Raw genomic sequence first — 23,278 nt, forward strand, 5'->3', positions numbered from 1 at the left:
ACGTCGAGCCTTGATAGACAAGTGCTGTATGCAGAAAATGATATAGAACAGGGAAGGAGATTAGGAAGGGAAAGAGAGAAACAAGATAACTGATGGAGCAGACAGTGATTTTTGAATGTGAGATAGGCGACCACAAGTTTGGGTGATAAAATGTATTAAACTTTGACAAATGCTGAGTCCCAGACTATTGCAAAGGATGGAAAGAACAAGGGAGCATGCTGATTCACGAATATATTAGCTTTACGCAACTTCCGGGAGTCAAGTATTGTTCAAGTTATGTTCTCTCCTTTATGCACTTGTTTCCCTTTCATTTTGAACAGTGTTTTACCGCCTGTTTTTCCCTATCCTCTTTTAAAGGTCAATTTATGCACATACCGGTATATGACCCTTCGCCAAAACGAGCCTGGGCATAAGCATGTCTCCATCTTTCTCAAATATTTCCCCTTATCACTTAATCTCTAAGAGAAACAAGTCAAAATGCTGCATGATCTGTAAGGTTAAAAAGTAGATCATATTTAAGGGGCATCATAACCGGCTTGCTTTTTAGTGGGGACGGTCAGATAAGTTAGCCTGCGGAGCATCTGTTCTGTAAGTGCCCTATATAGTGTAACTTATTAAAGTATAAATTACAAGTAACATACTGAAAGAATAAAAAAACCATAGTCCCTATATAGTGTAACTTATTAAAGTATAAATTACAAGTAACATACTGAAAGAATAAAAAACCATAGTCGTACATAAATTATTGCACCCACAGTGCTGCAGCTTCTTTTTATGTCAAAGTGTAACCACTGTCATATCAGAAATTCATCTTTGTCAGTTATTTTCTCAGAAGTGCTGTGCTCTGTTAACTTGTATGACTTGCAAAATGCGGAGGAAAAATAAGTCTTTCAACCGGTAACAATTATAATTGATGTCTTCAATTAGGTATTTTTAAAGGCACGTTTTGGCAAACGTCAGTTGATGTTCCACCTAATCGTGTCCCCATAATTACAAGTTCATGGTCCTGTAAATTGAAATAAATAACTACATAGACCATTAACTTCCGCTTTACTGTTTTTAATCCAATTCTTGGAATTGACATTTATATATAACACGCGTCCGTGGTTTTGTCATTTTCTAAAGGTAAGTAACTAAAAAAAAATTAGATCAGCTGCATTAGATTAATGAATAAATAATTGATACATAGATAGATAGAAAAATTAACAACTAAATGAAAGGAAGAAAGAAGAATGTATAGACAAAAACAAAGCAAAAAAATGGGATAATGGTTTATTGATGTTATTGAAATGGTTCACTTTAAATAACATTGCTATCTAGTCTCTTGTGAACCTCTTTAGCGAGTCCCCCAACCCCAACCCCCCGTCCAGGTACTGGGTTATTAGAGCTTCACGACAAAAAGTTTTTACTATGTGCGGAAAAGGCGAAAACAAAACCGAAACTTGAATATTCTACTAGGGCAGGAAGTGAATATTAGTCAATATAGCACATGATTCATCTGTGGTTTGAAATCACATGCTATCTAGACTTCCCTATTTAATGTCTGAGCCGCAGTGTTCCTTGTCACTCGCAATAGCTAGCTTAGATTGGAGGCATCTTTAGACGATCTCTGGCGATACTAAATAGCTTTTTATACAGCAATACCAGCCATGTTGAAGATCATACTCGTGGCAGTCGCAGTGGTTGTCTGCTGTAAAGGTGAGCAAGGATGATTAAGGTTTTACCTGTAAAGGAAAAACTATATAGTTTTGAATTTTTGAAAAGATTTTTTATTCAAAATAATGAAAAAAAAAACTTCCGAGTAATTAGGTTAGCATGTTGCATAAATAATATCATTCAAACAATTTGTTAATTGGTTGGTCTTTAGAAATCATCTTACGTTGACATTGCCAGTAATTTTTTCTTTACTTAAAATACTATAAACATTACTTTTTAATATAAAATAATCCTTTTTACTTTTTTATTTTTTATTATACAAAAAAAAGGGTTTAAGACTGTTCTATATTATTATTATTATTTCTCCTGTATTGTGTATTTTTGCCAAGTCTGTTGTGTTACTAGTCGACATTAGGAATTAAGATCTGGTTTATAGTACAGTGTATAGTAGAGGTCATTTTTCTTGTTAAGTTGTATCGTGATAATAATGCACTTTGAAGTGATTTTGGAGCTTTTCCGTGATAGCACCTAAATAAATTTCAGTGGTGCTTATTGTTAGATTCGGGGATGTATTCGTTTAAAAATATATATTTTCAGGTGTTGAATGTGCAGGAGGCGTGTTGAAATTTACCCAAGTAGACGTCCAACAGACGAGTAGCGTCAACAATGAGTTCGTAAACTGCATGGCCAAATGCCTAGGCCATTCTGTGGCTGAGATTGAAGAGTGGGTTGCGGAATGTGGGACCGACGTAAAATGCTGGTTGGAGAAAGTGGGTATTGAGGCAATCAAATGTGTCCCACGTTGTCTCTCTGTGGGAATAGACGTGAAGCGTGTCGATGATATCGCAACAGTCAGAGGTAAGATTTGATAACTGAAAAAAAAAAAGAATATGAGGTATTTAAGTTTGGTGTGTGTGTGTGTGTGTGTGTGCGTGCGTGCGCGTTTGGTTATTATTATTATTTTGTTCGCACTGCAAAAATATATTTAGTTAGCATGTTGCAGAAAAACATGGAAAAGGATTCGCAAATGAATGTGTTTGTTTAACTATATCATCGAAATAAACAGTTCTATGTTCTATATCTGGACATTTAATCCATTTGAGTGGGGTTTTCGTTTTCTTTTCAGAAAAAGACAAAGTTGGCAATAACTTTGCCATTTGTCTTGCCAAGTGTTTGGGCAGGTCTGTGGCGGATATTGAACGCTGGATTGGAGAATGCGGGGAGAACGTCAAATGCTGGGTGAAAAAAGTGGGCTTTGCTGCTCTTAAGTGCGTACCTAAGTGCGTGTCACTGGAAGGTGACGCAGTCCAGAATGTAGTCGCCAACACACCGGAAAATAAAGGTAAGTGCATAAGTCAAGCAACTTAACCTTACAGTGGTTCTTCTTCTCTGAAACTAGACTAACCGTGGGCTTACATGTCACCATATTTTGTATCAAAACCATAAATTTAAAGTTATAACGAGAACATGTTCTATATCTAGACATTTTATCAGCATGAGTTGGAGGTTTCGTTTTCTTTTAGAAAAAGACGAAGTTGGCAATAACTTTGCCATTTGTCTTGCCAAGTGTTTGGGCAGGTCTGTGGCGGATATTGAACGCTGGATTGGAGAATGCGGGGAGAACGTCAAATGCTGGGTGAAAAAAGTGGGCTTTGCTGCTCTTAAGTGCGTACCTAAGTGCGTGTCACTGGAAGGTGACGCAGTCCAGAATGTAGTCGCCAACACACCGGAAAATAAAGGTTAGTGCAACTTAAGCTAACAGTGGTTCTTCTTCTCTGAAACTAGACTAACCGTGGGCCTACACGTCACCATATTTTGTATCAAAACCATAAATTTAAAGTTGTAAGTTATAACGAGAACATGTTCTAAATCTAGACATTTTATCCATATCAGTTGGGGGTTTCGTTTTCTTTTTTTTAAAAAGTTGAAGTTGGCAATCACTTTGCCGATTGCCTTGCCAAGTGTTTGGGCAAGTCTGTGGCTGACGTAGAACAGTGGTTGGAGGAATGTGGAACAGACGTCCAATGCTGGCTGAAAAAAGTAGGCTTTGCAGCTCTGAAGTGCGTACCTGAGTGCGTATCACTGGAAGTTTACGCTGATCTCACCACAACTGATGATAGCAGCCAACAAAAAGGTAGATATAAAGATGTTTAAGCATGCTTTATTCATGGTCTCAATATGTAAGTACTTTTGGGACTTGTATTCTGCCTTTTATATATTTTTTTCGTGTTAGTGTTAGGAAATTTTCAAATGCAAATGCTGTATATATGTATGCGCCAGAATACAAAAGCGAGGAATAAGAACTGCGTGATTTCGTTCATTTGGTGCTTAGTATTTCCATCTACTAGGTGCTTTCAAATTTCAGAAAAAGTATTGATGATGTTTCAAGAAAGAGGGTCACTGACATCTTGTATATAAAAATTTTGTTGTATGAGACAAGGCAAATCGCCAAGGTACAAGACAAATTCCCTTTAGAAACAATTTACATTTACAGCACGTAGTTAATGTCAAATCATATGAATATACTATTCATTTATTTATAACCGTGGCATGTGCAAAATATCCAAATACCTTGCCTCATGGACCTTCGTGTCACCGTTTTTTTTTTTCAAAACCATAAAGTTAAGATTATAAGTTATAACGAGAACATGTTCTATATCTGGGCTTTTTATCCATATCAGTTGGGGGTTTCGTTTTCTTTTTTTAAAAAAGTTGAAGTTGGCAATCACTTTGCCGATTGCCTTGCCAAGTGTTTGGGCAAGTCTGTGGCTGACGTAGAGCGGTGGTTGGAGGAATGTGGAACAGACGTCCAATGCTGGCTGAAAAAAGTGGGCTTTGCAGCTCTGAAGTGCGTACCTGAGTGCGTATCACTGGAAAGTGACGCAGTCCAAATTGTATTTTCCGACACACCAAAGAATAAAGGTTAGTGTAAATGGCAGGCAACTGGGCCTAGCAATGATTCTAGTTCTCTGTAATTAACCACTTCTACTAGTTTCTTACACGACTTAAATAAAGTCGACATGCCAAAGAATGAAACCAAATGAATCACTCGATCACACACACACACACACACACACACACACACACACACAAAGCTTTACAACTGAACATTTTTCATATTTCTGGCCGTATACTTGACCTATATGTATCCGTCTCACCATTCGCAAATGATTTAGTAATGTATAACGCATAACTGCTGCTTGCGCAATAGCATTAATATTTGAATGAGGGCTGGCGAAACGACCGTGGGTAAAAAGAAGTTCAAATATCATTTTTGGGGGGAACTACGACACGATACCCTTTGGTATTTCTTTATGTTTTGCTATTTGAAAAACCAAATGATGGCAATTGGTCGAATTTTTGCAAAGATTTGACTTCATATGTAACTTAAAATGTATTGATTTTTCAATCTTTCAATCATCTGGGTCAATATGACATAAGCACTCCAAATAATTATAAACTTTCAATTTCAGACCACGTTGACAATCACGTGGTGTCTTGTTTGGCCAGATGTCTGGGAAAGTCTGTGGTGGATATTGAGCGTTGGATTGAAGAGTGCAAGAAGAACGTCAAATGCTGGGTAAAGAAAGTGGGAATCGCAGCTCTCAAATGTGTTCCAAAGTGCACGCTCACAGCGCCTACACGGAGCATCACATCTTGGAGATTGGAGGTATGGCCGTCCTACTATGGCCTCTGAAATAAGTGCTCATTCCCACAGCACCTTCACTCTACGTAGATTGATCCACTGAGTGCAATCAGAGCTGAATGACGCCACCTCTTGTTTCCAACGTACTTGTATAATCACCAGCTTCTCTGTAATCAGGAGGAGCGGTTTATCAGTTAAGCTGAGTCACCGCAGAGTTGGATCGATCTACGTAGACCGATGGTGCCTGTGGAAATGAACTCTAAGTCTTAGTTGTACCAGATGTAATCTGCGCACGTATTTTTTTATTTTGCTATATTTGATTAACATTCGTTGTTAGCCGAAACCTGAGTTTTGATTTTGTATATATTATATAACAGTGGTGATCAAAACTTAAAAGTAGTATAAAGCTTTAAGCTTTAATATTTGATTACTTTTCCCACAGGTACTGAATTATAACACTCAGGGAGAAGGTAGAAGATTTGTACAGTAGTTGGGCCCAGGTGAAAAGCACAGTTGATGAAATGAAGCGAACTGGTGCCTGTGTTATTGACACACGCATATACTAAAGTATTTTATTGAGGAAGAGACCACAGGATACACAAGTAATTTTGTGAAAGAAGGGTGTCCAACACACTATTGAAATGAGCCAATAATAGAAATGAATGATGTGGAAAAAAATGATAGAAACACGGAATATTTATTGATTGATTCCAGATGAATTTACTTGCGATTGACAATGACATAAGAAAATATTTCAAAATTAACGTAGTAGTCTGCCTATTATGATTATGTTAAAACATATTGTAAAGACTCATTTGTGATAATCTATGTACTTTTTATTAATAATCTCCGTGAAGAATTGTTTGAAGAAATACAATCTCGATCTGTTTTGTCCATCATAACGTAGGCCTATGCCTTCTTATATACTGTTTAAATATAATTATGTCAAGAATATCTTAAATTGTCAATCCATTTGTATGGAGATGAAGTTACACAGTTTGAGCAAGTCTTGATAATTAACAGTAAAGCCCCTATTTCACACAGACCACAAATCCCACGAATGGCCATGAATTGACAAATTTCACGATTCGTGGTTGAATCGTAATCAGTTCGTGAAGTTCTTAACAGATTCGTATCTATTCGTAGTCAGTTCTTGCACTTCTTGACCAACAAGAATTGGTGGCAAAAACTTTGATGCCCCTATTTCACACAGACCACGAATCCCAGGAATCGCCAGGAATTGAAAATTTCAGGATTCGTAATCAGTTCGTGAAGTTCTTAGCAGATTCGTATATAATCGTGGTCAGTTATTGCAATTCTTGATCAATCGGGAATTCGTGGCAAAAATTTTGAGCTGTTCAAAGTTTTGGCCACGAACTCCCGATTCCAAAAAATCGTAGTGAATTTCTGGACAATATTCGTGCGATTCCAACCGAATCCCACGAATATTCGTAACACTATCGCACCTGTATCGTAACTGAATCGTAGAGCGTGTCGAATTAGACCAGAAAATTGGCAAAATCTCACGAATCCTGAAATTTGTCAATTCCTGGCGATTCGTGGGGTTCGTGGTCTGTGTGAAATAGGGGCCTAAAGGATTTTATTTTAACCGTACGGCATGTAGGCTACAGTTAGAAAAAAATTCTTGGTTGCTCACCATCAGTATCGTATGAAACCTTCACTTTATTGTCAAGACTTGCTCAAACTTTCTCACTCTGTTTTATTTCATTTCCTTGAAAAAATTTCAAAAAGTTACGAATGTCAAGTGTATTATGTATCAATAAAATTAGTAAAATGAATTACCTTAGCTCACATGGTGATTTATAATTATTCAACTTAACGATGTTTCCAAACAACTAGGTAGAATGTGTGTGTGTGTGTGTGTGTGTGTGCACGTTCACAGTGCTAAAGATACACATATTTTTGTCTCATCTCTATGTAGAGAGTAAAAATAAACTATTGCTTTTACGAGCGATGTATTATTATATCTATAATAGAGGTGCCCTTTCATCGGCACCCAATGGCTTTCAACATCAAGCTAAAAATTTACCTATTTCTTGTGCTTGTTTTCTTTTACTTATTTTCTTTTTTTTATACGTTCATAATAAAGTTTGCTCTGAATGCCTGAGAACATCCATAACTTCTAGGTGTTATAGTTGTCTCTCATTTGTCAAACATCTATGCCACCCCTCCTCTCCCTCCATAAATCGCACTCATGTGCCCTCTGTTTGATCATTCTCTAGCTGGTATCAACGGTATCTAAGCTTAGTTTCCATTCGTTATCAAATTAACCGCAATTATTGCTCTGGATTGTCACAAGGGTGAAATGCATGCCGGGGTGGGGGTGGGGGGGGGGTTCGTGAGGACCATTAAAGCGCGAACATCTTACGTAGCAACGTATTAGTAATTACTACAATGATTGGTGCGTATTTATTAATGCAAATCATTTTTCATAGTTCCGTGAAAATTAACTATAAGATAAAAACAATGTCTGCGCTTACAACGCCATACCCTGCCGTTAATTAATATGGCCGCACATGTCACGCAGATTCAAAGGTCAGTCTCATGACAATAGCACGTTCCCCATTGCCTCACTCCAGATGAGAATAATTGCGTAAATTCATCCCAAAATAATGCTTTGTATCAGTTGTCGCGTGACGTGACAGCGCGGCTATTGTGTATAAAGAGTTGCTAGTAAATCTATTAGCGTCAGTTTTAGGTTCGGTCTCTCAACCATTTGAAGTGAGAAACCAGTGATGACGATGCTATTAGTTCTGTGCTCGGTGGCGCTTTTTATTGGGGCTCATGGTGAGGCAGTTAATTTTCAATTGGCAAAAGTACAGTTTTTTTCTTTCACAGATTATCAAAACTTGTTATCGTTTGTGGGAGTTGGTGTTTTTTTTTTAATATCCGCAATGTTAATCAAAAGCAAGTATTTCTAATCAATAATAATTTACGGTTTGCACCTTTTATAAAAGGCATTTACTATAATGAAACATGTTTAAAACATCTGTAATCAATCATTTTTCCTATCCTCAAACAATCTTGAGACAAAAGGAAACACCAAAAATAGCAAATAATGATAAGTTACGATTTACGCTTTCCAGGAGCTGCGTTGGGGGACATGCCAAAGATGGACCAAAGTCCAATTGAATACAACCCTTTTCTTGACATGGCCAGCGAATTTCAATCTCATGCCAATCAAGGTAAAATCCTACAGCTTAATCTGTATTAATCTAGTTAGACACACAATAAAACATTATTTTGAAAAGTTCCTTACAATTTTAACACTTTCTGCTCATTCAAAATTCATTTTCTCTAGACCAAGGCGCCTCATCGTTCGTGATATGTATGGCAAAATGCTTGGGAAAAAGTGTTACAGAGGTCGAAGGTTGGGTCAAGGAATGTGGAAAAGACGCAAAATGTTGGCTGGAAAAAGTTGGCGGAGCTGCTTTGAAATGTGTAGGAGAATGCCTTGCCACTTCTTCTTTAGATATGTCTGAAGGTGAGTTATTTATTCTGTGAGAAGCCGAGTCCATTTGGTTCCATTGTAAAGTGCCCCTTTGCAGTTAATCATTGTGCGTATGGATTAACAACCCCACCCATTCCCTCATGGTTAGCATGTTGAAACGATTAATGGTTTGGATAAGTGTATATCTAGCAGGAAAAGTTTTTTCTTATTTTAGAACCTGTGTTCGTCGCAGATGAAGCCATCCCTCCCTTTGTGGAATGTTTGGGGAAGTGTCTGTTAAAAAGTATAGTCCCAGAAATAGCCGACTGGGTTAAGGCGTGTGGCCAGGACGCCAAATGTTGGTTGGGAAAAGTTGGTGGAGCTGTCGTAAAATGCATCGGAAGCTGTATCCCTTATGCCGAGCAAACCGAAGGTGTGAAACAGTTATCTGTCTTTATTTTTCTCTATCTTTCCTGTTCTTTCTTTCTAGGCCATTGGATATATCAAATGGATATTTGTTGTAGTTTAGCTATCAATTTACAATTTGGAACATGAATGATATCAACAATGACATTGATATTTCAGAAAAATTGTAACAAACATAATTGTCCTTTTGGAAATTACATGCTAACGGCATGCTTCAGTTCTATACATCTTTTATTTTAGCTGAAGTCTTTTCGAAATTGGCAACCGTTGAAGAGCAAGCCATCCCTCCCTTTGTGAAATGTTTGGGAAAGTGTTTGCTACAAAGTATCGTTCCTGAGATAGGCGACTGGGTCAAGGCTTGTGGGCAGGATGCCAAATGTTGGTTGGGAAAAGTTGGCGGAGCTGTCGTAAAATGTATTGGAAGCTGTATCCCTTATGCCGAGCAAACCGAAGGTTTGAAACAGTCGTCTGTTTTTTTTTTTTTTTTTTTTTTTTTTTTCATTTAATAAAATAGGTATATGTTGGAATGTAGCTATCAGTGTACAAGTTTAAACATTGTGATATTTACAGTGGCATCAATATTTAAAGTTCTTGGCTTATTACTTTTAGAATTTGTGTCCGTCGAAGACCAAGCCATCCCTCCCTTTGTGGAATGTATGGGGAAGTGCTTGTTGAAAAGTATAGTTCCAGAGATAGGCGACTGGGTTAAGGCATGTGGTCATGACGCTAAGTGTTGGCTGGGAAAAGTTGGCGGAGCTGTTGTAAAATGTATTGGAAGCTGTATCCCTTACGCCGAGCAAACAGAAGGTTTGTAATAGTCGTCTTTCTTTTTTTTTTTTCTCTTTTTCTTTTCCTTTTTTTTTTCGCCAATTAATAAAAATGGATATATGTTTAAGTTTAACTATCAATTTACAATTTGATTTTAAAATGATATTTATATTTCAGTAAAGTTTTTGACAAACATAATAGTCCATTTGAAAATTACGTGCTAACCCAAACTACAATTTCATACATCTTTTCTTGTGGTTTAAGCCTTCTCGAAATTGGCAACCGTCGACGAGCAAGACATACCTCCAATTGTGAAATGTTTGGGAAAGTGTTTGCTACAAAGTATCGTTCCCGAGATAGGCGACTGGGTCAAGGCTTGTGGGCAGGATGCCAAATGTTGGTTGGGAAAAGTTGGCGGAGCTGTCGTAAAATGTATCGGAAGCTGCATCCCTTATGCCAAGCAGACTGAAGGTTTGCAGATATTTAGAATGTATCAATTGAAAAAATTACCCTTTCTACCTATCTATTAGATCTAAAGACGTACACGACATTTACATATGCATATATGGGTTATTTTCATGTGAAGATGAAAGCATTCTCCATAGCATATGATCAAACGGTTGAGATATCAATGCTGTAAATTGTGCGCGAGAAATGGCTTATTCCTTTGCATATCGTCAAGATTTGTCCAAACATCATGAGAAGTATTTAAGACGTATACGTATTGATTTCCGTACATTTTGATACTATGTTGTAATAATGTTGTAGAAGACGTGACTCTGGAAGAACAAGACATTCCTCCAATTGTGAAATGTTTGGGAAAGTGTTTGCTACAAAGTATCGTTCCCGAGATAGGCGACTGGGTGAAGGCGTGCGGACAGGACGCCAAATGTTGGTTGGGAAAAGTTGGCGGAGCTGTTGTAAAATGTATCGGAAGCTGTATTCCATATGCCGAACAAACCGAAGGTATGACGCTACCGTTTTTCAATTTTAATTCATGGAAATAAAGTTGTGTATGCTGATTGAAAATTGAATGAAATGATTTGATGTTTTGGATTTAATAAAAGTTGAACAGATATATTGATCCTTTTGAACATAATATGCATACTCCAAGTTTAATCTCTTTCACCTATGCATTTATTTTAGCTGAAGCCTTTTCGAAATTGGCAACCGTCGACGAACAAGACATTCCTCCAATTGTGAAATGTTTGGGCAAGTGTTTGCTACAAAGCATCGTTCCCGAGATAGGCGACTGGGTTAAGGCATGTGGACATGACGCCAAATGTTGGTTGGGAAAAGTTGGCGGAGCTGTCGTAAAATGTATCGGAAGCTGCATCCCTTATGCCAAGCAGACTGAAGGTTTGCAGATATTTAGAATGTATCAATTGAAAAAAATACCCTTTCTACCTATCTATTAGATCTAAAGACGTACACGACATTTACATATATGGGTTATTTTCATGTGAAGATGAAAGCATTCTCCAGAGCATATGCTCAAACGGTTGAGATATCAAAGCTGCAAATTGTGCGAGAGAAATGGCTTATTCATTTGGAAATTGTCAAGGTTCGCCAAACATCATGAGAAGTATTTAAGACGTATACTTAACATATTTATTCTATTTACGTATTGATTTCCGTACATTTTGATACTATGAGTTAATAATGTTGTAGAAGACGTGTCTCTGGAAGAACAAGACATTCCTCCAATTGTGAAATGTTTGGGAAAGTGTTTGCTACAAAGTATCGTTCCCGAGATAGGCGACTGGGTGAAGGCGTGCGGACAGGACGCCAAATGTTGGTTGGGAAAAGTTGGCGGAGCTGTTGTAAAATGTATCGGAAGCTGTATTCCATATGCCGAACAAACCGAAGGTATGACGCTACCGTTTTTCATGGAAATAAAGTTGTGTATGCTGATGGAAAATTGAATGGAGTGATCTATTTGATGTTTTGGATTTAATAAAATTTGAACAGATATATTATTCTTTTTGAGCATAATATGCATACTCCAAGTTAACTCTCTTACACCTATGCGTTTATTTTAGCTGAAGTCTTTTCGCAATTGGCAACCGTTGACGAACAGGCCATCCCTCCTTTTGTGGAATGTTTGGGAAAGTGTTTGTTAAAAAGTATAGTCCCAGAGATAGCCGACTGGGTTCAGGCGTGTGGGCATGACGCCAAATGTTGGTTGGGAAAAGTTGGCGGAGCTATTGTAAAATGTATCGGAAGCTGTATCCCTTATGCCGAGCAAACAGGAGGTATGCATTATCATATTCAAATAAACGACGAGTATGACCAGTGATGGATTTTGATCTTGCGATGTTAATGTATTCTAATAAACGGAGATTTGTTTTACTACGTGTTTGTATTTAAATTTTGTGGACGAATTAATATCATAGAAATACACACTGTGCTTTCATGCCACAACCATGAAAGTGATTTTCTGAAATTTATTCACTTATATCGCATTTTATTTTCCTTTTTAGATAACAACAGGTTGCCTTCTTATTCTGTTATGATGCGCTACCCTCTCTCACAAAGGCTGTTGAAGTCTGCTTATGCTGAGAGTAAACTGCGCCAGAACCTTTGAAATTCTAACAGACATCACAATGCAGTAAAGCCTCGTACATTTCGGCCTGAATGACATTGATGGGAAAATTCAGTGACTCTTAACATAATTCACAGACTCTTACATGAACGATGTAGATTTAATTCCCGCCTGATGCATATATCTTTAGAAATGTGAAGTAAAGAGGAAAATAAAGTATGCGACAAAATATGCTATCGATATTTCGGTTTAAGGGGATATTTTTAAACTTTAGTTCACAGCATTAAAACTGTAGCTCAAATCGTCTCACTACCTTAATTTTGATATACAGACAATGTATAAAGTGTGTACATGGACATGCCAATGCAACTGTCATATGACGTCCAGTCTGCCGGTCAGCCTGGTGGCGATTCCAATATATTATCTGATAAAAAGATCTTATCTCTCTTGATTGTACATCCAATACGTTATCTCCTTTATCTAGAGATCTGATATCACTGAACACACGGACTCGATATTAACGTAATAACCAAGTACACACGCCTTGTACAAGTAAATAAAAAGGATTTGGAAATCGACATTTGTGATATTTAAAATACATATTTTAAATTTCATTTTCTATTTCCTTTCGTATAGCACTGTTGTTTTCCTGTTAAGAGGACGCCTACGGACAAAGACGGCCACATTCACCCGCGGTTCTCGCTGTTACCGAGTGCAAGACAAGACTATCGTGCTATATCTTTAGTTCCTTTATTTTTAAATAATATTAAAATTTTGAAAAGTCACAGCATCCAATTTCATCTGCTAGTGCAATGAACAAACATGTCACATGTCGGTTTTGTGTTAAGACTCTTGATAAAACTGACAACTTTTTTCCTTAGTCTTAAAAAGAAAAAAAACATGCATGAAGTGAATCAATATAGAATGCATTTGCATCCATTAATTCAGTATTAACTGCAAAATGAATTAAGATAATGAGTCATAAGCCAAAACTAAAAATATAAGCGAAAGGAATTAATAAAAATACATTTAAAGCAAGCTTAGTTTCCCGGTATCGCATATAAATCACTACTACCAGTGAAAACTGAATGAAGTAAACTCGACTATTGTTAAACGCAACATCATTTAAATGTAACGAGAACGATTTTACATTCATGCTCACCTGCTGAATGGTAAACATCGCCAATACTTATTAATATAGCACTGCTCTACTAAATGGTAACCGAGATCAAAAACAGACTTGCCTCTCTCCCTTAAACATCCAGGGTCCGGTTTCATCAAAGCTGTATAATAGCGCCCTGGTTACTAGCTTGTCCTGGGCTACATACAATCACAAAGTTCTACAGTGAACGGTAAAATATTTCATATTAACAACTTAAATGGAACATGGTCATTAAAAACATTTATTCCGTAATGTATCAAATGATTGAAATATTTCTCCACTTTACGGTGACTATGTTAACAGACAGGCTATAATCGATGTGGATGGTAGTATCACGGAACTTTGATTAGGATATAAATGAGCTGTGCGCTTCAGAGCTTAAAAGTTGGTCGTTGGGTACACCATCCGGCCCCCTTTTTTCCTTTTTTCTCCTGTCATACATATGACGCTGTATTATGAAAGAGAAAGAGGACGTAAAGTTGGTCTAAAATGGAACAAATTTTGTTCTTCTTAAGTCATTTGATTGTGTGATTGGAAAGTGACAGCAGATCACGAGCGGATGACAGGGCATCACTCTGTTGGAGGGGCATAGACCTTTATAAGCTCGTGCAACGTCGAAGCAGTGCCTAGGGTCTTCTTCGCCTTAAACTTACCAGACTGCCATTAACGCGATCAGAACAAATTTTAGAGGCAGTATGATGCATTGGGCTTCAGCAGTTTTAGTTTTGCACTTTACAGGTATATCCTTATCTCTTAGAGCAGGCGAAAACATTTTATTTAGTAACACGTTGACAAAGATAATCAGCCTTTTAAAAAGTTCAAATTGGCTGTATGGTTAATGCCTTTTTATTCCCATTAATGTTTTACATAATCTGTAACAATCCACGGTTTTCTTCAGATTTCTGCATTTGCTCGCCGCTACTTCCCATGCATACAAATCATTGGGAGCATCAAAGAGGCCCACGGCAGCAACAAATGGATAATCTTCAAGGTAAAAGATAAACAGCAGAGTGTCCTTTTTTAAAAGAATGGAGGCAAGCGGTTGATTTAAAAATAAGAAGTACTTAGAAATTATCTCAAAAAGGTACTCATTTCTTGCGCAAAGTAATGTTGTTTTTTTTTCTTATTTCCTTTTCGTGTCGTTTGAAAGTTTTTTCTTCTGCATTAGAAGAATAATTGCTGAAAAAAGGGATAAATTATTCATGTTACCAGTTCACGGCCCCCTTGGTCCCCCATGTATCAGTCTTTGCAGATTTGTTAATTAGTAGGTAGACAAGTTATAAGTTTCCTTTTGATGTTTTATTTTACTTTGGGCCCATTAAAAATTGTAATAAGATTTTCTTTTGATGTTTTATTTTACATAGATAAAGACAACCGCCGTTTAGGTGACTCATCTTTTCTTATTGCGTGTCTTGGTAATTCGGAAAATGAAATCGAGAAAGCAGCAGAACTATGCGGAAGAGACTTGAAGTGTTTGGAAAATCACTTGAGCAAAGTCATTTTCTTATGTTTGTCAAAGAGAGACATGTCTGAAGTACAAGAATTAAAACTCGGTGAGATACGATATTATTGCCCCTTTTTCAATTTGTTTAATTTTTAGCCGATTATCCGTTTTACCAAAAGTAAAATTAAAGACGAAAAATTACTGGTATGGACGTGCCATTTTTTCTTTTTCTTTAAAAAAAGTGTATAAAGAAAGAGATCATTAAGTCAGTTGAGATGTGTAAAATATCGCACGCTCACATGTTTCAGAGACAGTACTTAACAATGAAAACAGTTTCCTTCCCTGTATGTTTCAATGCCTCGGCAAATCATTACCTGAGATCTTCATCATATGGGGTGAATGCAGAGAAAACATCAGCTGTTGGGCCCAGAAGATTGGTGGAATAGTCAGAGATTGTTTATCTGAGTGCAATAGAGGTGTAGAGAATGACGAACCAAATGATTCGCTTGGCTTTTATTCTGGTGAGGAATAAATTGCACTCTTGTGTTAACAAAAGGTTTATATTAAAGAGTTTATTATATAGACTAAATAAGAACAGTACCTAACAGGATGTATGGACTTAAAAATGAGTACATCTGTGCCTGATTACCTACAATATAAATAAAATGTTAAGACAGTAGCTTAGATCATGATCATGAATTTACATTGACGATTTCATTTTCACTTCCATTATTATTTAAATGAAAGGGACAGTTATCGCAATCCGTCTTAAAATTTTTAATAAAATAAAATAAATAACAAGTAAACTATAAAAGCGTGCTACATTTGTACCAGTAGTAATACTATTTTTGCAGTTTTCTGTTGTTCTGCAAGTGTTTCAGTCATGCGACTTTTTGTGCTATTGTAGGCCTAATAGTTTGTTCAACAAATCTTATTTCATTTTTATTTTTATTTAATTCTTCTTTAAACAGGGCGCCCTGACGATGAAACTTTAGGTCCAAAAGTTGAGGCACAGCGGGAAGATATTATTGATCTTGGTAGGTTTGGCTGGTCAGAGCCTGTAGACCTATGGTATTATTTGAATGCGCGATTCACTAATAAAACAGATGAGACATGAGTAATCTTTCCTGTAGGGGTTCCATTGGGGGGGGGGGGGTCACAATTCACGGGAAATAAAACAATCAAATCTTAGTATTTTAAACTTTATTCATATCTCATTGAGAATCACCGAGTATAGTGACTTCATTTGACGAAGGGCGAGGAATAAAAAGCTGCATTCACTAGTCCCGGGAATGGGGTGCTTCACGGATCACGCTGAATAATATGAACGTTTCACACATTTCGAGAAATAAAAAGTGGCTTTCACGAGTAACAAAAATACCCAATGGGTCCATCTTCCTTCCGTGTTTGTTATGTGAACTGAAAAAAAAAACGTTGTCATAATATGATGTAGACTATAAAAGAAACATCGATGTTCTTTGCTTGCAGTTGCGGGTATTAAAAAGGTGGATTTGAAATTCATTAAGTGCGTGGCGTCGTGTCTGAAGACTAATGTTTTTCACATATGGAACATATTCCGCAAGTGCAAGTACGACTTTCATTGTTACGTCATAGAGGTAAGTTACGGTGGTTATCGTTCATATTTTAAAAGAATACCAATGCACAACACCAAGAATTTAAAAGCGCGCCGTTTCTTAGCGTGCGTCCTTTCTGACGATTCTCATTCTAATAAAAAACAAAGGAAAGACATGAATGACTAATGTTAAAACGTTATTTTTGCCCTTTCATTTCAGCTCGGCAAGGAAGCGCTGTCCTGTGTGGAAAGCTGTATAGCCGAAGTTGGTCTGGCCCCGGGAAGGTTAACCTGGAGTCCAGGACCCGTGACAGAAACAAAGATTACATTAGTGCGGATGCGGAGACTGTTCAAATTGATCAGACCCTCAGACTAGGAAAGTTTAAAATGTGTTATGATTTTTTCTTTTTTACTGAAACTTTTAATTATGCCTATATTCACCTGCGCCTATGGCGACTTTATGCCTAAAAACAACTTTTATAGTCCTCCAACAAGATTGAGGACGTAATGATCAGTTCTTATGCTTTTTAAATACAATTTTCAATCTTCAATTAACTCTTACCTGGTTTAGTTAGTTGAAGATTATTGTTGTTACGATGCTCGAGCGGGAGATTGACACAGAGAAATTAGGCCTACAAAATGTAAAAAAGACGAAATAAAACCGATAAAAAGAAGAGTGAGGATGATGTAGAAGTTATAACATAATTTGAATAAAACATTTTAGTCTTGCAACAAATTTACAGAAAACGAATACCAATGCACATGTAAGTACTATAACAGGCACTTGTAATTACTACATATATGTTATGCAAATACCAGATACTTCCTTTATACTGTTAATAGGCCTATTTTTAAATTGTATTAAAATACTATGGACAAGAACTTTCAATAAAATAAAAGGAATAGACACTGTACTGACCGCACTTCCTTGTTACATGTAATAACACAATTACGCCTTTACAAATACAAAGAAGAGTTTTCAGTACAAAGCATAATTAATGCTCACCCAACTTATACATATTTTTTTTTGATTTTTTTTGTTTTTCTATCATCTTATCAAGATCAGTGGCAAATAATGTTTATGGATTAAACTGCCTGTCATCGAACATGATTCAGGATCTGATTCCACGTGCTTTCGTTCTGTGAAATCATAAAAAACTAGAAAAGCACTCCGAGAGCGCAGACCTCCGCCAAGGCAGCGATTTTTTATTATTATTGATTATTGATTGATTATTGATCCGGATCACCACCAAAAGCTAATCATCTCTTCCTTGGCCCACTTCTGACAGTTTTAATTTTCATTAAAATCGGCCCATAACTTTTTGAGTTATGTTGATGACAGACAGACAAACAAACAAACAGACAAACAGGGGTGAAAAAATACCCTTGGAGGAGGTAATAACCCGCGAGATATCGCGAGAAGCAACATGTCAGCCTCCTGCGAAAACAAAAGCTTCTTTTGCGAAAGCCCGTGTAAACAACTACCACTGAAAACGTGAGTGGCCAGAGTCTTGTTGGACTGACAGTTGCCAAATTTTCATTTGTAGGCTAACTCTTGATAAACTCAATTTTCTTGTTTTCAACTTTTTTATCATTTTGCTTTTTTAATCGAGTTTAGTCTCCACACTACAATGCGCACATGCAAACATTGAGAAGATTCCCATTAAGAAGCTTGGATGGTGTCGTCGTCTGCTGTTTTAGAAAAATGACAACTGTGCCTAAAGTGGAGGCCGTGCTTATAGATCTTAGTGGAACGCTTCACATAGAAGATGCCGCGATTCCTAACGCTGTGGATGCATTAAAAAGGTGTGTCAGTTACAGTACATTGTATTGCCAAAATATTTGTAACGAGATGAACAGTTTTGCCTCAGTACTTGTATTTCGTCCATAAATTTTATCATAGTAGTAGCATGCTGCAAAGTATGAATAATTCAAATGTTGGACTTAAGCTTGCTTATTGGTATTTTGGAAAGCATTTTTTTTAAATAATGGAACTATTGGCATTGCATTTAATTTTTTTTAACAGAATTATATGTTTGCACACAATAATGGAAAAATGTTTGCATGTCACCAACATGCCAGGTGAAGTTCATACACACAAAAATGAAACAAAATTAAAAATATATTGCATCAAACCTTGTAGTGCCATTTTGTTATCCATTTTGTTGCATAAAATGTCATTTGACATAAGATACATGCACAGTAAGTTGTGACATGCAGATTTAATTATTAAATTAGTTGCTTGTCTTATACACATTTATTTTGCAGTTTTAACTTGAAATAAGTGTATTGATTATCACTGGTAATCCACCATTTACATGCTTTATTTATTTATTTATTTATTTATTTATTTATTTATTTATTTATTTATTTATTTATTTATTTGTTTGTTTGTTTGTTTGTCTGTTTATTTATTTATTTATTTATTTATATTTTTGAAGGTTGAAGAGCAGTGGTGTGAAAGTCAGATATGTCACAAACACGACTAAAGAGCCAAAGCGGTTACTGCACAACAGATTAACGCAGCTGGGGTTTGCCATACAGCCAGAAGAGATCTTCACTTCCCTAACAGCTGCTAGAAATTTAGTGGAGGCCAGAAAGGTCAGGCCATTGTGCTTTTTGGAAGATGAAGCCAAGGAAGATTTTGAAGGTAAAATGTGGGTATGACTGGGATTTTTTACCCTACATGTCCCATGTTTGGCAAATTTCTTGTTTTATTTGAAGTAATCAAAATATGGTAAAGAATGGAAGGTTTTGAATACCAGAGTGCCATAAGTAAAGTATTATACAAGTGTTTTCTTTATTTTGAATTGAAAAGAAAAGTTTAAAATGTAGAATGGAATCATTTATTCAACAGAATAGACATGATGTACATGTAGAACTTTTTTGTAGGTATTGGAGTAGAAGACCCTAATGCTGTGGTTGTTGGCCTTGCTCCATCATATTTTAACTATGAACCTTTAAATAAAGCTTTCAAGTAGGTGAACTTTTTATACAAGTAGATAAAAAATGAGGATTTAGTTTATGTGTTAGTTAGAAACTTAAAGTAAAAGAGGAGAGATAATTGATTAACTTGGTAAATTGAATGGGAGTATAATTTAGGTCTAGAATATCTACACACCTTGCACCCAAAACATTAAGTGGCATGTATTTTCCAAAGCATATATGAAAAAAGAAAGAAAAGGAAAAAATATATCAATCCTGTAGTCTTTTTGTTAACCTTCTGTCCTGCAGTTTGCTTATTGAAGGTGCTTCACTAATTGCCATCCACAAAGCAAGGTATTATAAAAAGAAAGATGGGTTGGCACTGGGTCCAGGTGAGCTTTTTCCCTTTTGTAACTTTTCCTTTAGCACAGTTCTGCTAGTGATCATTAAACAAAATATCTCTACTAAATATAGCAACACAGTTGTGCTGAAGTTTTTAATATATTTAAAGGGATAAAAACTTTTCGTGTGACATCTGTATTTCACAATAAATCTTGTAAACAACTCCAAGAAATATAGTAAATTCTACTTAACCACCAAAACAACAGTTATTGCAGTTATTCTGGAATCTGTGCTAAGTATGTGACCTGTCTTTGAAATTTTAAGTTTTAGAGGAATAAAACAAAGTTACCATAAAACTAAATCTTTTAGAATTAAGTTCCCCATAATGTCAGTTTTTTTTCTAGGGGGCTTTGTGGAAGCACTGGAGTATGCATCCGGTGTAAAAGCTGAAGTAGTCGGAAAACCAGAAAAAACTTTTTTCCTGGAAGCCCTTAGGGATTTGAAGTGTTCTCCACAGAATGCCGTCATGATTGGAGATGTATGCACTTTTTCTCATCTGATTGTTATTTGGACAAATTGTTTGTGCTGAAAAATAACATACTGAGCAAACATGACAGGATATTACCTACTCCATGCTCCTTTCATAAAGTAGGATGCACAACCATTTCATTTGTTCATGCATCATATTTATGCATTTATGACTATTTATAATTTATATTATTTATGATTAAATTTGTTTATATTTACTGCTGTGCTGTATTGTAGGATGTCCGAGATGATGTAGGGGGCGCTCAAGCTGCAGGTTTGCATGGTATTCTGGTCAAGACTGGTAGGTCATTGTGGAACTTAATTTGGTCTGACAGACTTGTTACTGGTTTAAAAAAATACTTCTTTTGACTCATATTTGTTCCAACAGATTTGTGTTTTTATCAGTTTGGTTGAAAATTTTAACTAAAAACAAAATTATGCAAGCAGGTTTCTTGTAAGCATTAGTAAGTGTAACTATTGTTTTTTTTTTGTATTGTTTTTATTTTCTTTTAGCTTTTATTCGAACTAATGTTAAAATGGCATTCTTCCTGCAGGTAAATATCGTGAAGGGGATGAAGAAAAGATTAGCCCTGCACCACTTGCCACATGTTTTGACTTCCCAGCAGCCACAGAACTGTTGATAAACAAATACTTGTGACAAAGAGAAAACAGAGGGGTTAACCAATTTAACGCGTTAAAAGGCTTATAGTATAGATTACATCAAAAATCAGGATACAAACCTAATTTATATATTACAAGCTGTATTCCTCCTTTTTTAGTGTGGTTACAGTATGGCATGCCAGGTCATTTTAAAACATTTTAAAAGGTCAGACTGCAAATTGTAACTCTTCTTTTTTTACAGTGTCTGCATAGAAATAAAATTAAGTATACAAGATTCAAACTTCATTTTTATTTATTAATTTATTTATTTGATCATTCAAAGAAGTCAAGATTCAATATTTGCAATTATTATTAAAAACCTATGACCAAAATTTTCAAATAGCCCACATAAATATTCCAGTTGAATTTTTCAGCTCTCACTGAATGTTTTGGCTCAAAATAAATCACAAACAAAAACTGCATCCTGGTAATAGACTCTAGGTTAGCAACATTTTCAGTTACAAATACATCAGATTCATTACACTGTCATGAATGGAGAAAAACACTAGTAAATATGTTCCATGACACTTCTTTTATAAAGTTTGAGCTCATTAATTTTCATCTGCCAGGGATATGATGCTAACATTGCCAGCACTTGAATTGACAAATGTACAATCAGAGTTTAGATAGAGCCGAAGATCTGATGCTCAGTTCTACATGTACCCATCACAGGGGCATTCTGGTGGTAGAGCACACAATGTGATTCCCCAGTTGCATCTGCTCTTATGATCTCTCCTTTTAGTTTCTCTTTAAAGCAATAAACCACATTCCATAAAAACCTCCAGTTTCAAAGCTGCCATGAGCATTGTCAGTTTGTTAATGCCATTAATGCATCAATTACATTCCCTTTGTATTCCCTTAATGTTCTTTCTGCTTGACTTCTTTGTATTTCCATTTCTCTAACCTAAAAATAAATGAAAATTAATATTTTTAAAAACATTTGAACATTCTTAATTGACAGGTAACAAGCATTTAAACTTGTCATTATAAAAATAAAATATTAAAAAAAAAAAAAAGAAAAAAAAAATACTATAGATTAAATGTATTCCAAAAATGATGAACTTCTTGTTGTAATATTTGAATTATAAAGTATCTTCTGAAATCACCTAAAGTTGGGGCCTGCAGCAATTTGGAATATTGATATGAGGAGTACTTAATGGTCTTCATGCAGAGCCTTTGATTATATCGAAACAATGAAAAAAATGACACCACTTACAATTAAATCTACATCATCTTTGTTAATCTTCACTTTGGACAGTTCTTTTTCCTTCTCCAGCTTCCTCGCTGCCTCTTTGACTTGCTGGTCGGAGACCACTTGCATTGCCTACAAAAAAACAGTAAATGTATCCTAGGAAGACATCTTTGCATGTCTCTATGTTACATGCCCTTTCAATTGCCATATATTACTTATCAAGGGGAAAAGTGTAGTTGATAATGACAGTGCCAATTGCCATCATGGTTGCCATGTACTGATGCAGTGTGAAGAAATTTAGATGATGAACACTGTCCCTTGGTGATTAACGAAGGCTTTGAGGAAATAAAGACTGCAGGGTATAATAATCTGAATTTATTTAGATCTATTTAGTGTGGCTTACATGCAAAATGAAATCAGTTGCTTCATAAAAACGACAACATTCTGAATCAAGACAAGACTGGAGAACTAAGAACTTTGAGAAGAGTCAAGACTCCACTCTCCAGTGATGGTCGCTGTGATGTCTTTGTACTCACATTAGCAAATTGCTGAGCCTGAATTTCAGCTTCTTCGACATAATCTGTAACCTTCTCTAGGTCCGCTGCTCCTGAATCGTGTTTGGCAACCTTTTTCCCCTTATTTTCTTTCTCTAACTCTTCCCCTTCTTCGATCTCCTGATCCACGCTGTCTTCCTCTGTCGCCATCTTGGTTGTATTTGACCTAAAATGTGTGGGATTGCGGTAGGAGTGCGGTGTGCGGACGCAATCGAATAACACTAAAGAGACCGAGTTGAACACAAAAAGCCTAAATCATCCCATAATTGATGATTATAAATTGTAGCAAAGCACAGTTTTAAGTGAAACGGTATAGGGACCGGGTAGGTCCAAAGCTTGATTATGTACAGCAAGTCCCATATTGATTTGAAAGTTGTAAACCTTTGTTTTTTGCTGGAATGTTCAT

At 36.2% G+C, this 23,278-nt stretch overlaps 4 protein-coding genes across 9 annotated transcripts; 3 read left to right on the plus strand and 1 right to left on the minus strand.

Moving 5' to 3' along the window:
• Positions 1 to 6: 6 nt before the first annotated feature.
• Positions 7 to 13,070, plus strand: LOC106172420 (uncharacterized). Of its 5 annotated transcripts, none has more exons than XM_087006070.1 (16): positions 7 to 1,698; positions 2,254 to 2,514; positions 2,783 to 2,998; positions 3,180 to 3,395; positions 3,581 to 3,790; positions 8,410 to 8,508; positions 8,625 to 8,807; positions 8,989 to 9,186; positions 9,420 to 9,632; positions 9,789 to 9,986; positions 10,212 to 10,418; positions 10,716 to 10,913; positions 11,094 to 11,306; positions 11,619 to 11,816; positions 11,990 to 12,202; positions 12,431 to 13,070. In XM_087006070.1, exons 1-16 carry the CDS (start codon positions 1,650 to 1,652, stop codon positions 12,532 to 12,534), a joined length of 2,976 nt encoding a protein of 991 aa, XP_086862196.1. In that variant the 5' UTR covers positions 7 to 1,649; the 3' UTR covers positions 12,535 to 13,070. The 5 variants fall into 5 exon arrangements, with proteins under 5 accessions (XP_086862196.1, XP_086862197.1, XP_086862198.1 ...); XM_087006071.1 differs by having other exon boundaries at positions 11,622 to 11,816; XM_087006072.1 differs by having other exon boundaries at positions 10,719 to 10,913.
• Positions 13,071 to 14,127: 1,057 nt separating this feature from the next.
• LOC106172428 (uncharacterized) lies at positions 14,128 to 17,585 on the plus strand. 2 transcript variants are annotated; one of them, XM_087004049.1, is made up of 7 exons: positions 14,128 to 14,392; positions 14,553 to 14,645; positions 15,019 to 15,207; positions 15,413 to 15,619; positions 16,070 to 16,135; positions 16,587 to 16,714; positions 16,892 to 17,585. In XM_087004049.1, the coding sequence occupies exons 1-7, from the start codon at positions 14,350 to 14,352 to the stop codon at positions 17,045 to 17,047; spliced, it is 882 nt and encodes a 293-aa protein (XP_086860175.1). In that variant the 5' UTR covers positions 14,128 to 14,349; the 3' UTR covers positions 17,048 to 17,585. The 2 variants fall into 2 exon arrangements, with proteins under 2 accessions (XP_086860175.1, XP_013408592.2); XM_013553138.2 differs by having other exon boundaries at positions 14,144 to 14,392; positions 15,407 to 15,619.
• A 467-nt stretch (positions 17,586 to 18,052) lies between these two features.
• LOC106172431 (haloacid dehalogenase-like hydrolase domain-containing protein 2) lies at positions 18,053 to 21,367 on the plus strand. The gene is made up of 8 exons (XM_013553141.2): positions 18,053 to 18,166; positions 18,290 to 18,477; positions 19,113 to 19,321; positions 19,564 to 19,648; positions 19,906 to 19,988; positions 20,343 to 20,476; positions 20,704 to 20,767; positions 21,021 to 21,367. The coding sequence occupies exons 2-8, from the start codon at positions 18,311 to 18,313 to the stop codon at positions 21,122 to 21,124; spliced, it is 846 nt and encodes a 281-aa protein (XP_013408595.2). The 5' UTR covers positions 18,053 to 18,166; positions 18,290 to 18,310; the 3' UTR covers positions 21,125 to 21,367.
• Position 21,368: 1 nt separating this feature from the next.
• On the minus strand, positions 21,369 to 23,055 carry LOC112042038 (huntingtin-interacting protein K-like). Its single transcript, XM_087004051.1, has 3 exons — positions 22,855 to 23,055; positions 22,343 to 22,450; positions 21,369 to 22,030 (listed from the first exon to the last, which is right to left on the minus strand). The coding sequence occupies exons 1-3, from the start codon at positions 23,020 to 23,022 to the stop codon at positions 21,935 to 21,937; spliced, it is 372 nt and encodes a 123-aa protein (XP_086860177.1). The 5' UTR covers positions 23,023 to 23,055; the 3' UTR covers positions 21,369 to 21,934.
• Between the last annotated feature and the right edge of the window lie 223 nt (positions 23,056 to 23,278).

Source organism: Lingula anatina, chromosome 2 (assembly GCF_051362555.1).
Source record: "Lingula anatina isolate TDL-2025a chromosome 2, LinAna3.0, whole genome shotgun sequence".
In the NCBI taxonomy this organism is placed as follows: domain Eukaryota; kingdom Metazoa; phylum Brachiopoda; class Lingulata; order Lingulida; family Lingulidae; genus Lingula; species Lingula anatina.